At 33.9% G+C, this 13,630-nt stretch overlaps 1 protein-coding gene across 1 annotated transcript in view; it reads right to left on the bottom strand.

The window, feature by feature from the left end:
* The window catches only part of REDIC1 (regulator of DNA class I crossover intermediates 1), a gene marked incomplete at its 3' end in the record, with an annotated part of 72,885 nt that overhangs the window by 53,608 nt on the left and 5,647 nt on the right, over window positions 1-13,630 (bottom strand). The window contains 3 exon segments of the mRNA XM_082666923.1: window positions 3,025-3,140; window positions 9,765-9,813; window positions 10,222-10,354. Coding sequence (XP_082523049.1) covers window positions 3,025-3,140; window positions 9,765-9,813; window positions 10,222-10,354 — 298 coding nt within the window.

Genomic DNA, 13,630 nt, shown 5'->3' with positions numbered 1-13,630 from the left:
TTTTTGTGTTGAGATTTATTCATGTTCTTGCTTGCTATTACATACATTAGCAGTCCATTCTTTTTCTTTTCCATGTACTATTCCGTTACATGAATATTATATAATATTCTATTCTTAATGGACTTCTGGGTTAGTTGAAGTTTGGGGCTATTAAGAATAAAGCTCCTATGACATACAGAAAAATCGATTAGGAGAAACATTTCATGCTCATGGATTGGAAGAATCACTTTGTTAAAATTGTTAAATTTGGTTGTTAAAATGTTAAAATTTCTCCCAAATTGACCTATAGATTCAACACAATCCCTATAAAAATCCAATTAAAGTTTTTTTTTCCCCAGAAACTGACCGGGTGATCCTAAAACTTATATGAAAATGCAAAGGGCTAAGACAACCTAAAACACTTTTGAAAAAGAAGAACAAATTGGAGGACTAATACAAGTCCCAATTTCAAAACTTATACTAAAGCTTTAGTATACAGTGTGACAAACAAAGATAGACATGATTGATAAATAAAACAGAATTGAGATTACAGGGAAAACAAAACATATTTTTGGTCAAATAATTTTCAACTAAAGTCTCAAAGCACTCAGTGGGGAGAAGTTATTCTTCTCTTTCCACAAATGCAAATGGTGAAATTAAATCCTTACCTCACACCATACATAAAAATTAACTCAAAAATATTAGATTGAGGGGCTTCCCTGGTGGCACACTGGTTGAGAGTCTGCCTGCCGATGCAGGGGACGTGGGTTCATGTCCCGGTCTGGGAGGATTCCACATGCCATGGAGTGGCTGGGCCCGTGAGCCATGGCCGCTGAGCCTGTGCGTCCGGAGCCTGTGCTCCGCAACGGGAGAGGCCTGCGTACCGCAAAAAAAAAAAAAAAAAAAAAAAATTAGATTGAGGGCTTACCTGGTGGTGCAGTTGTTAAGAATCCGCCTGCCAATGCAGGGGACATGGATTCAAGCCCTGGTCCAGGAAGATCCCCATATGCCATGGAGCAACTAAGCCCATGCGCCACAACTACTGAGCCTGTGCTCTAGAGCTCACAAGCCACAACTACTGAACCCATGTGCCACAGCTACTGAGGCCTGTGTGCCTAGAGCCTGTGCTCCACAACAAGAATAGCCACCGCAATGAGAAGCCTGTGCACCTCAACAAAGAGTAGCCCCCGCTCGCCGCAACTAGAGAAAGCTTGCACACAGCAATGAAGACCCAAAACAGCTAAAAATAAATAAATAAAATAAATTTAAAGATAAAATAAAATAAAAAATATTAGATTGAAAACTACAAGACAGAAGAAAACATAAGAGACAATCTTCCTGGCCTTGTCTTAGGCAAAGATTTGTTAACTTTGACACCATATGCATGATTCATAAATTAAAAAATTAATAAGTGTGATTTCATCAAAATTAAAACCTTTGTAAAAAAGTTTGGTGTCAAAAAGACACCATTAAGAAAACAAAAAGGGTAAGCATTTCACCAAAGATACATAAATGGCTAGGAAGCACATGAAAAGATGCTAACATCATTAGTCATTAGGGAAATGCAAAATTAAAACCCCAATGAGACACCATTACATGTTGACTAGAATGGTGTAAATTTAAAAAAACTGATTGTACCAAGTGTTGTCAAGTATGTGTTGCAAATGGAACTCTCACTCATTGCTCATGGGAATGTAAAAATGACACAAATCACTTGGGAGAACAGTTTGTCAGTTTCTTGAAAAGTTAAACATACACCTACCATATGACCCAGCTATTCCACTTGTAAATATTTACCCAAAATAAATGAAAGCATATGTCCAAACGAAGATTTCAGTATCAATGTTCATAGTAGCTTTATTTGGAATAGCCAAAACTGGGAGAAAAACATCCAAATGTCCATCAACAGATGAATAAATTGTGCTATGTCCATACAATGGAATACTACTCAGCAATAAAAAGAAACAGACATTGATATATACAATAAACAATATAGATGAATCTCAAAATAATTATGCTGAGTGAAAAAAGCTAAACAAAAAAAAGGGAGGGAGAACATATTGTATGATGCCACTTAAAGACTAATCAATAGTGACAGAAAGCAGATCAGCAGTTGTCTTGGGATGGGAGTAAGGGATGTGAAGTGACCAGAAGAAGCAATTACAAAGGTGCCCAAGAAACTACTGGAGATGATAAATAAGTTCATTATTTTTAACACAGGTCAAAACTTATTGAAGTGCACATTTCAGATAAGTTCACTTTGTTGTACGTTGCTTATACATTAATAAAGTTGTAAAAAAAATTTATCTCAGGACAAAGAGAAAACAAAAAGAACTGTTTTGTGGCTATTACAATTCTCCAGGCAAGAAGCAGTGGTTGCTTAGACTGGGATGGAACCCTTTGAGATGAAAATGTAAGTAAATAATTTTAAAGTTTATCAGAATACAGAAATGACAATACTTTGTTGGTGAAATGTATATTGGAAGATGAAGAAAAGGAAGGAATCGAGGACAACTTTTATTTTGGCTTAAGCAGCTGAGTGAATAGTGTTGCCTTTTACTACCATGAAGAAGATGGGTAGGATTACAGAGTCAAGGTTTCTCACCACAATTACCAAGAGTAATTCAAACTGGTTTGACAAGTTCAATGGATTTAAAACAAATAACTAGGGTTTATATACAGACATCTAGAAAATAAAAATAAGACACTGATCAACTATCATAAATATGAAAAAGAAATTAATATGATACGACACAGCAAAAGAAGCAAGTAAGTCATGGAGATTATAAAACAGGTACAAAACACCTTGGTTCCAAATATGTTTTAAAATAAATAAATGAAAGGTAAATGTGCACATTAGAAAATAATTACTTATAAGTGTTTTAGTGAAATGCTACATTTTACTGATAGTGTTTTTTTTCTAGAAGTAATATTTAGGTCTGCTTACATTTCTAACAAAAGATATTTGTATCTATTAAAAGTCAAATTAATAATTCAAGGAAAGAATGCTACAGGTTCTTTATTACGTTCAACATCTTTGCTTACCTGTTTAATCTTTCAACTAATGGTCCAAATTGTGCTGTTTCATATGATGGACTGAAAGTATCTTGACTTTCATTTAATTTAGAAACCAAGGAATTAGAATAATTAACACTACTGAGCTGCAAAAAGAAAGGAAGAGCCTGCCAAAGTGGTAAATGTACATATATACAAGTTAAATTATTTATCACAAATGCCATTTAAGTGAACATATATATATACAAAAATGTATTATTTTAGTCTAAAATAAAGTAATTGTGTCCTAATTGAAAACAAAATAAATACTGTTATAACAATGAAAGCAATATCAGTATTTGAGTAATTATTGAAATAACAGGGTTGATACTATGGTCAGCTAAACATTTTCTCAGAGATTAAAAAAAAATTAAAAAAATACCCAGTACACCAGGATCTTGAGTAAATAAAAGTTAAATTTCTCTGACAAAAAATACATTATCTCTCCCAAGAAAACAGCTATACTTATCTCAGTTTTTCCATTTACTGAGTAATTTTATACTGCTACTTTAATATTTCCAAATATCAAATATTTGAATACAAAATGGAGAAAGTGTTGGAAGACTATTGTGAAAAGCAGTTGAGATAATCCATTTATTAATGTGGAAAGTACCATATAAATATATTATATTGGCCCAGCACTAATCTATCCAGCAACAATAGTTTATATCTGTAGTATATATTTATCTACAAGTCATCAAACATAGAAATGACAAGTCCAAAGACAATCAGTGACAGAAATAGGAGAAAAAGAGGGGGAGACAAGAAGAGATACTGAAAGTCTTAAAAAAAAAAAGGTCTGAAGTCAGGGAGAGCTGAAAATAAAGTCTGATAATACATCTCACATCTCAGCCTCAGAAAGACAGTGACAGAGGTGCAGAGACAAAGGTGCATCCCTTGAAGTGAGAAACAAACAAACAAATCAAAAGAGAAGGGAATATTATATATGGGCTCAAATACTACTTTTCTAGGGAAGTGAGAAGTGAGCCCCAGAACACTTTTTCTTCTAAAATGTTTTTTCAACTCAATTTCTTTTTTATCATATAATTTCATTTTAATTCTTCTCACTTTTCTTGAAATCCCTCCAAATGAACTATTAAATACTTCATTAAAAGGTCACAATGTGACAATATGCCTTGGACAGAGACATTAAACTCTCTTTTTCTCTTCTGTCATATTAAGAATAACATTATTTACCCCTCTGGAGATAATCACTAACCTGCAGTCTATAAGTAGGAGATTACAGAGCATTTCATTCTCTAGCCTATAAACTGATCTAGGATGCAAGTTTTAGTCTTATAAAATACAAACTGAATGGGTACTTGGATGTTTTTCATTGCATCTTTCAAAAATTATTGGGTGCTCAAATTAATAAGGCTAACACATATCACTGAAACATAATACTTCATTTTATCTCTTCTGAAAAACAGAAAACATACTTTAATAAAATTGAATCATGTTATATATTATATATAACTATAATATGGCATGATATATAACTATAATTTATAAATTTATAATTATAATTTAAAAATAATAACTACATAAATATGGCATAAAACTACTGCATGCTAAAAATGGGAGAAATTCAAACTAAATATTCCTATTAATAAGACAGTGTTTATACAACCATTTTCCTATCATTATACATTAGTAATCTTTAATAATTTTATTTTTAAACTCTATATAAATTTAATAAAAAATCATTTCTTGGTATGTTCTATGGCAGATATATTTCAGAATTTTAAATTCTGGACATTTTCATATTTTTACTTTAGAGTACACAATGATTGAACAATATTTTAGCACTACACATCTCTATATAAATATATTTGTATAATTATAATTGAAGTGCATATAACGTTGTTATCTGACAAATCATAAAAAGAATCAAGCCATCACAACTCATACTTTAACAGGCTACTATGATATCACTGAGATTATGTACTGCTATTCACAAGAGCCTTTCCATAACATGTCTACCGGGCCACCATTACATCACCAACTAGATATTTACTGTGATTACAATCATACTACTATATAACACACTGAACGATTTTCAATTTCACTATCAATTTTATAAAAAATGATTTTTTTCAAAGATTTTTAAAGAACACTCCAGTTTTTGGATTCATAATCTTCTACAGTGCAGAGAATTAAGTTTTTGACCTTTGAGGAACAATTACACTTAATTTATATCTTATTTTAGCTATAACTATAGCAATTCGCAACTAATATTTTTAAATCTATAAAAAGAGAAAGGAATATATCATAAAAATATAATAATATCAAAATGCTAAGAACTCGTGATCCAAAGATATCTGTTCATTCTGTTTCTCTTCATATGCAACTTTCTGAAGACTAGGTGCTATTCTGGGAATGAAATTTAGTTTTGTAATATTTCTATTGGAAGATAATTCAGCTGAAAAAGATGGTGGAGTGAAACTGCAGTTTTCTGTTCTGTTGAATTGAGGTTCAAACATTCTATATGAGTCCATGACTTGTGATGACTATATGAAAGAAGATACAATAATTTGGTTTGCCAAAATGTGAAAACCAGAGAAGATGAAAGTGAAAATAGAAGTGCAAAAAGATCATGGGTTGCAGAAAAAGTCCCAAGGAAAGGCAAGCCCATCAGTAATGGACAAGAGAGGTTATCAACTAAGATTATACTTAAGAGCTCCTTTTCATTTGCCTTTATCACACTTGGTCCCCTCCATCCTCAAGCCCCATTCTCCTACATGCCATCTCCTAAAGATGGGAAACCTGAGTTTCATTAACCCACATTACAGGTGAAAAAATTTCCAAGAGATTTTAGTGTCACTGTTGTTATCTTTCTCTAGTATAACTTTAGCAATTCAAAGGAAAGAAAGGGTAATGAATAATATAGCCTTAGACCTTAATATTTCAAGCTTTAATCACAATCTGTGCATTTTCTAATTGATTAAAATTTTATTTGCTAAAAGTAGTTCTAAGAAGGAAGTTTATAGTGATACAAGTTTACCTCAGGAAACAAGAAAAACCTCAAACAACCTAACCTTACACCTGAAGCAACTACAGAGAGAAGAACAAACAAAACCCAAAGTTAGTAGAAGGGAAAAAAATCATAAAGATCAGAGCAGAAATAAATGGGATAGAGACCAAGAAAACAATAGAAAAGATCAATGAAATTAAAAGCTGGTCCTTTGAAAAGATAAACAAAATTGATAAACCTTTAGCCAGACTCATAAAGAAAAAGGGGAGGGCACTCAAAGCAATAAAATTAGCAATGAAAAAGAAGTTACAACCAACACCACAGAAATACAAAGGACCATAAGAGACTGCTACAAACAACTATATGCCAAGAAAATGGACAACCTAGAAGGAATGTACAAATTCTTAGACAGGTACAATCTTCCAAGACTGAACCAAGAAGAAATAGAAAATATGACAGACCAATCATAAGTACTGAAATTGAATCTGTGATTTAAAAACTCCCAACAAACAAAAGTCCAGGACCAGATGACTTAACAGGAGAATTCAGCCAAATATTTAGAGAAGAGTTAACATCTACCCTTCCGAAACTATTCCAAAAAATTGCAGAGAAAGGAACACTTCGAACTCATTCTATGAGGCCACCATCACCCTGATACAGAAACCAGACAAAGATACCTTCAAAAAAGAAAATTACAGGCCAATATCACTGATGAACTTAGATACAAAAATCCTCAACAAAATATTGGCAAATCGAAACCAACAATACATTAAAAGGATCATACACCATGATCAAGCGGGATTTATACCAGGGATGCAAGGATTTTTCAATATCCACAAATTAATCAGCATGATACACCACATTAACAAACTGAAGAATAAAAACCATATGATCATCTCAATAAATACAGAAAAAGCTTTTGATAAAATTCAACATCCCTTGATGACAAAAACTCTCCAGAAAGTGGTCATGGAAGAAACATACCTCAACATAATAATGGCCATATATGACAAACCCACAGATAACATCATACTCAACAGTGAAAAGCTGAAAGCATTTCCTCTAAGATCAGGAACAAGACAAGAATGTCCACTCTTGTGGACACAGTTTCTGTCTTTTTTTAAAAGTTCCAAACATAAGCTATATCATATGATATTTATTCAACACAGTTTTAGAAGTCCTAGCCATGGCAATCAGAGAAGAAAAAGAAATAAAAGGAATCCAGACTGGAAAACAGAAAGTAAAACTGTCACTGCACATGACATGATACTATACATAGAAAATCCTAAAGATGCTACCCAAAAACTACTAGAGCTCATCAGTGAATTCGGTAAAGTTGCAGGATACAAAATTAATATACAGAAATCTGTTCCATTTCTATATGCTAACAATGAAAGATCAGAAAGAGAAATTAAGGAAACAATCCCATGTACCATTGCATCACAAAGATTAAAATATCTAGGAATAAACCTACCTAAGAAGGCAAAAGACCTGTACTCTGAAAACTATAAGACACTGATGAAAGAAACTGAAGGTGACACAAACAGTTGGAAAGATACACTGTGTTCCTGGATTGGAAGAATTAATGTTGTTAAAATGACTGCACTGTCCAAGGCAATCTACAGATTCAATGCCAGCCCTACCAAATTACCAATGGAATTTTTCACAGAATTAGAACAAAATTTTAAAAAATTTGTATGGAAACACAAAAGACCCCAAATAGCCAAAGCAATCTTGAGAAAGAAAAACAGAGCTGGAGTAATCAGTCTCCCTGACTTCAGACTACAAAGCTACAGTATTCAAAACATATGGTACTGGTACAAAAACAGACATATAGATCAATGGAACAGGACAGAAAGCCCAGGCACCTATGGCTAATTAATCTATGATAAAGGAGGCAAGAATATACAATGGAGAAAAGACAGTTTCTTCAGTAAGTGGTGCTGGGGAACCTGGACAGCTACATGTAAAAGAATGAAATTACAACATTCTCTAATACAATGTAAAAAATAAACTCAAAATGGATTAAAGACCTAAATGTAAGATTGGATACTATAAAACTCCTAGAGGAAAACATAGGCAGAACACTCTTTGACATAAATCACAGCGATATCTTTTTGGATCCATCTCTTGGAATAATGGAAATAAAAACAAAAATAAACAAATGGGATCTAATTAAACTTAAATGCTTTTGCAGCAAAGCAAACCATAAAAAAATCAAAAGACAACCTACAGAATGGGAGAAAATATTTGCAAGTGATGAGACTGATAAGGGATTAATTTCCAAAATATACAAACAGCTCATACAGCTCAACAGCAAAAAAACAAATAACCTATCAAGAACTGGGTAGTAGATCTAAATAGACATTTCTCCAAAGAAGACATACAGGTAGACAAAAGACACATGAAATGATGCTCAACATTGCTAATTATTTGAGAAATGAAAATCAAAACTACAATGAGGCATCACCCCAACACCGGTCAGAATGGCCCTTAAAAAGTCTACAAACAATAAATGCTGGAGAGAGTGTGGAGAAAAGGGAACCCTCCTACACACTGTTGGTTGGAATGTAAACTGATACAGCCACTTTGGAGAACAGTATGAAGGTTCCTTAAAAACTAAAAATAGAGCTACCATATGATCCTGCAATCCTACTCCTGGGCATATATCTGGGGAAAACCATAATCCGAAAAGATACATACACCCAAATGTTCTTTGCAGCACTATTTACAATAGCTGAGATGTGGAAGCAAACCTAAATGTCTACAAATAGATAAATGGATAAAGAAGATGTGGTTTATAGTTACAATGGAATATTACTCATCCATAAAAAAGAATGAAATAATGTCTTTTGCAGCAACATGGACAGACCTAGAGACTACCAGACTAAGTGAAGTCAGACAGAGAGAGACAAATATCATATGATATAGCTTATATGTGGAATAAAAAAAAAAGATACAAATGAACTTATCTACAAAACAGAAATAGACCCACAGACATAGAAAACAAACTTACAGTTACCAAAGTGGAAAGGGAGGGGGGAATAAACTAAGAAGTTGGAATTAATGTATACACACTAGTATATACAGAATGGATAATCAACAAGTCCTACTGTATAGCACAGAAAAATACACTCAATATTTTGTAATAACCTATAAGGGAAAAGAATCTGAAAGAGAATATATATATATATATATATATATATATATATATATATATATACACACACACACACATACATACATATATATATATAACTGAGTCACTGTGTTGTACACCTGAAACTAACATGACATGCAAATCAACTATATTTCAATTTAAAAAAATAAAAATGTTTAAAAATTATTTGCTAAAAAATAATCATTTGCAATACTTTAAAAAATAATCTTAGAAACAATGTGAATATTGAAAATCACAATTTGATGTAAAATAAAATAATCTGATCACTATGTTTGAAGAGATGAATTACTCAATGATCACATGAACCCAAAGTAGGAATCTCCTAATGAATTATCCTTTGCAGTTTGTCAGTAACAAGCAGAATCAAATGTTATGCACATGTAGGCCTAGTCTACTTTACCAGAACTCCAAATTGTTTCTCATAAGCAATCAGTTAAAATATTTTAATGTATAGGTTCCTTACATTAAAAACTTTTAAAAGAATAATTTTGAGGACTATAATTTTCTCCAGTATTTGAAAAATTTATATCATTTGGTGGCATGTCACAATTGTCAAAAAAAAAAAAAAAAACTCACCTGAACTGGATCAAATTCTTCCTTGCTGCTTAGTCTTTGATAGTATATACTAACGAAAATAAAATTTTAAGGTTAAAAATATAGCTGGCAATAAAATTGACCATCTTTTTATATCTATTTAAAATTCATACTGTTCTACACAAATACTTGAAAACATATGGAACTCTAAGTAACTCTCTTCATTCCAGGGTTATAATATTACTGAGTTTTCTAAAAATTACATTATTACAAGAGAGACATTGTTATGATAAAGAAAGTGAAACTGTGTACAAAAACTTAGTGTGGACATTTGGTCATTTGATAAAGGTCTTAATAGTTTAATAATATTATAACAGCCGAACAAATAAAAACTGAAGCTTAGAAGGATAAATCCTTTGTACATTTTCCAATGAATAAATGAGTGTTAATAATGACCCATTTTAAATACCTAATAATATACAACTTAGCTAAAACCTACTTGTTTTCTACATCATCAATGCAGAGGTTAGATGGTACACAGGGAGGCGACATTGGAAGCTCTATATCATGCTTTCTTAGGGGCATTTTTATGTCTCTATTCATATTCACGTGGATTGGTTTTCTCACAGTTTCTATAATGAAAAAAATTACAATTACAATTTATAAAAATCTATAAGAATAATAAAATCTTTTAAAAGCGTTGTTTGATATACTATGTTTATTAAATAAATGTACATTTTAGAAATTTACTGAAAACCACCTATATTCTACAGATATATATGCTAGAAGTCATTACAATACTATCACAGTAAGTCAAATCTATCTCTTTTTCTTCATTATCTTATATATTCCTCGTGAAAGGGGCTCTACTCACTTCTACTTTTTACTTCCTCCAAGACTTCCCTGACGCCCAGACTATATCAGATGTTGTCTGATACATTCCCATAAAGCTATATAAGTTCTCTATTATAGCACTTACCATAGTTTGCAGTACTTGATTAACTCTATTTCCCTCACTAGATTTTTAAACTTTATAGAGCAGAATCCTTGTCTCTCTTTATAGAAGAAGTCTCTATTTTGTCTGTTCAGTACTTTTGACAACTCTTCTGTGAAATGCTTTTACACATGCACCAACTATGTAGTTCTAGTGGAGACTTTCTATGTTATAAAACCCTGCCTTTCTGGAAAAAATAATGGGTACCCATCTGACCCAAGAAGAATTAATAATTGTTCCCTCTGGTTATAAGTAATTGTTCCATGGCAGCGTGGATGGGACGGGAGCCTGGGGGAGAATGAATACATATATATGTAGGTTTGAATCGCTTTGCTGTGCACCTGAAACTGTCACAACGTTGTTAATCAGCTATACTCCAGTATAAAATAAAAAGTTAAAAAAATAAGTAATTGTTCCAGTGCTGGGCCCTGGCACCAGTAGGGCAAGGCAACATCCCTCCAGTGGAATTTTTTAAAGTTCAGAACCAGAGAAACAGATCTCAGTATTTCCCTGGTAGCAAAACTAGGAGAGATGAGCAATATTAATTTTTTAAGGTAATGTGTTTTTTTGTTTGTTTGTTTTTGCAGTACGCGGGCCTCTCACTGCTGTGGCCTCTCCCGTTGCGGAGCACAGGCTCCGGACGCACAGGCTCAGCAGCCATGGCTCACGGGCCCAGCTGCTCTGCGGCATGTGGGATCCTCCCAGACGGGGGCACGAACCCAGGTCCCCTGCATCAGCAGGCGGACTCTCAACCACTGCACCACCAGGGAAGTCCCTAAGGTAATGTTTTAAGCCTCAATGACGAAGACAGTCTGAGAGAATGAAGCTAATATCTGAAGTGAGAAAGAATCTTGGCTGTATTCAAGTCCCTGATCCAAGCAGTCTCTGAGGCCCTGCTGCACCACAGCCCTTCCTTTTAGTTAAGTGCCTTGGTCCCTTCAAGGCTGCTGTAACAGAATACCATAGTCTGGGTGGATTATAAACAACAGAAATTTAGTTCTCAGTCTGGAGGCTGCGAAGTCCAAGATCAAGGCACTGGCAGATGTGGTGTCTGGTGAGGGCCTGCTTCCTGTTCACAGTCATCTTCTCACTGTGCCTTCAGATGGTAGAAAGGGAAAGAGAGCTCTCTGGGGTCTCTTTAATAAGGATACAATGCTATCCATGAGGGCTCCACCCTCATGACATTATCACTTCCTAAATGTCCCTCTTGAACATTAGGGATTAAGATTTCAACATATGAGTTTGGAGGGGGGGGGACACAAGCATTCATATCACAACATTAAATAAGTATATATTTTTAAATGTCTGTTGTTTGCAGTCATGAGTTCTCACTAATAAAGTCTTGCTTTTGTAGGAGAGTAGAAATATCTCTATCCTCTACCTTTCTAAACTCCCAGCTGGGGCCCCTGTAACAAAACAGGGATTAACAAGAGGAAAACATTCAAATTTACTTAATATAGGTTTTACATAGAAAACTTCAAAAAGAAAATGAAGACCCAAAGAAGTGTTTAAACCTGAGCATTTTAATGCTAGGTTTGACGAACAATGGAAAGTCATAAAGAATGTGATAGGACAAAAAAAGGGTATGAGCAAAGTGTAGTAAACTGGGGGAAACAGCAGTCCCGTTCATTTAGATTCCTCTCAGTGCCCCTCTGTCTTGGAGATAAAGATGTTCCTTTCCTCCAGATATAGGGTACCTCTCACATGAGAATCCTTCCTGCACATGCTGCTTCTCAAATTCCTTCAGCTTAAAATATTCAAAATGCCAAGGTGACATATTTTGGGGTATCATGTCCCGACCTTGTCACTTCCTATTCTATTCCCAGCATCCAACACAATACTTATGGTAGGTATTCAGTAAACATATGTTGAATGCATAAGTGAAAAGAAAGTAAGGGAGAAAGAAAATACATAAAGATAAATTCATCATCAGACAGCACATGCAAGAGAACAAAACTGGAACCTTATCTTACACCATACACAAAAATCAACTCAAAATGGATTAAAGCCTTAATTATAAGACCCTAGGGACTTCCCTGGCGTTCCAGTGGTTAAGACTCCACACTCCCAGTGCAGGGGGCAAGGGTTTGATCCCTGGTCTGGGAACTAAGATCCCGCATGCCACATAGCGTGGCCAAAAAAAAAAAAAAGTAAAAATTATAAGACTCGAAACCATAAAACTCCTAGAAGAAAACATAAAGTTTAAGCTCCTTGACATCCATCTTGGCAATGATTTTTTGGATTTGACAGCAAAACAAAGGCAACTAAAGCAAATATAAACAAGTGAGACTACATTAAACTAAAAAGCTACTGCACAGCAAAAGAAACCATCAACAAAATGAAAAGGCAACCTATGGAATGGGAGAAAATATTTGCAAATCATGTATCTAATAAGGGATTAATATCCACCATATATAAAGAACTCACATAAGTCATTAGCAAAAAAATAAACAATCTAATTTAAAAATGGGCAGAGGACCTGAATAGACATTTTTCCAAAGACATACAAATGGCCAACAGGTGCTCAACATCACTAATCATCAGGGAAATGCAAATCAAAACCACAATAAGACATCTTCTCATACCTGTCAGAAGGACTATTATCAAAAAGAGAAGAGATAACAAGTGTTGACAAGAATGTGGAGAAAAGGGAACCCTTGTGCACTGTAGAATCTTAAAAAAAAAATGTAGAATCACTTACATGTAGAGTCTTAAAAAAAAAATGTCAAACTCATAGAAACACAGAGTAGAAAAGTGGTTCCCAGGGGCTGGGGATTGGAGAGTAGGGGAAATAGGGAGAGGCTGGTAAAAGGGCACAAACTTTGAGCTGTAGGATGATTAAGGTCTGAAGATCTAGTGTAAAATGTGGTGACTATAGTTGATAACACTGTATTATACAAGTGAAGAAAATAAA

The sequence above is a fragment of the Grampus griseus genome, assembly GCF_964374135.1.
Source record: "Grampus griseus genome assembly, chromosome: 11".
Taxonomy (NCBI): domain Eukaryota; kingdom Metazoa; phylum Chordata; class Mammalia; order Artiodactyla; family Delphinidae; genus Grampus; species Grampus griseus.
The sequence above is the reverse complement of the archived record's forward strand: the minus strand, read 5'-3'. Positions and strand labels throughout refer to the sequence as shown.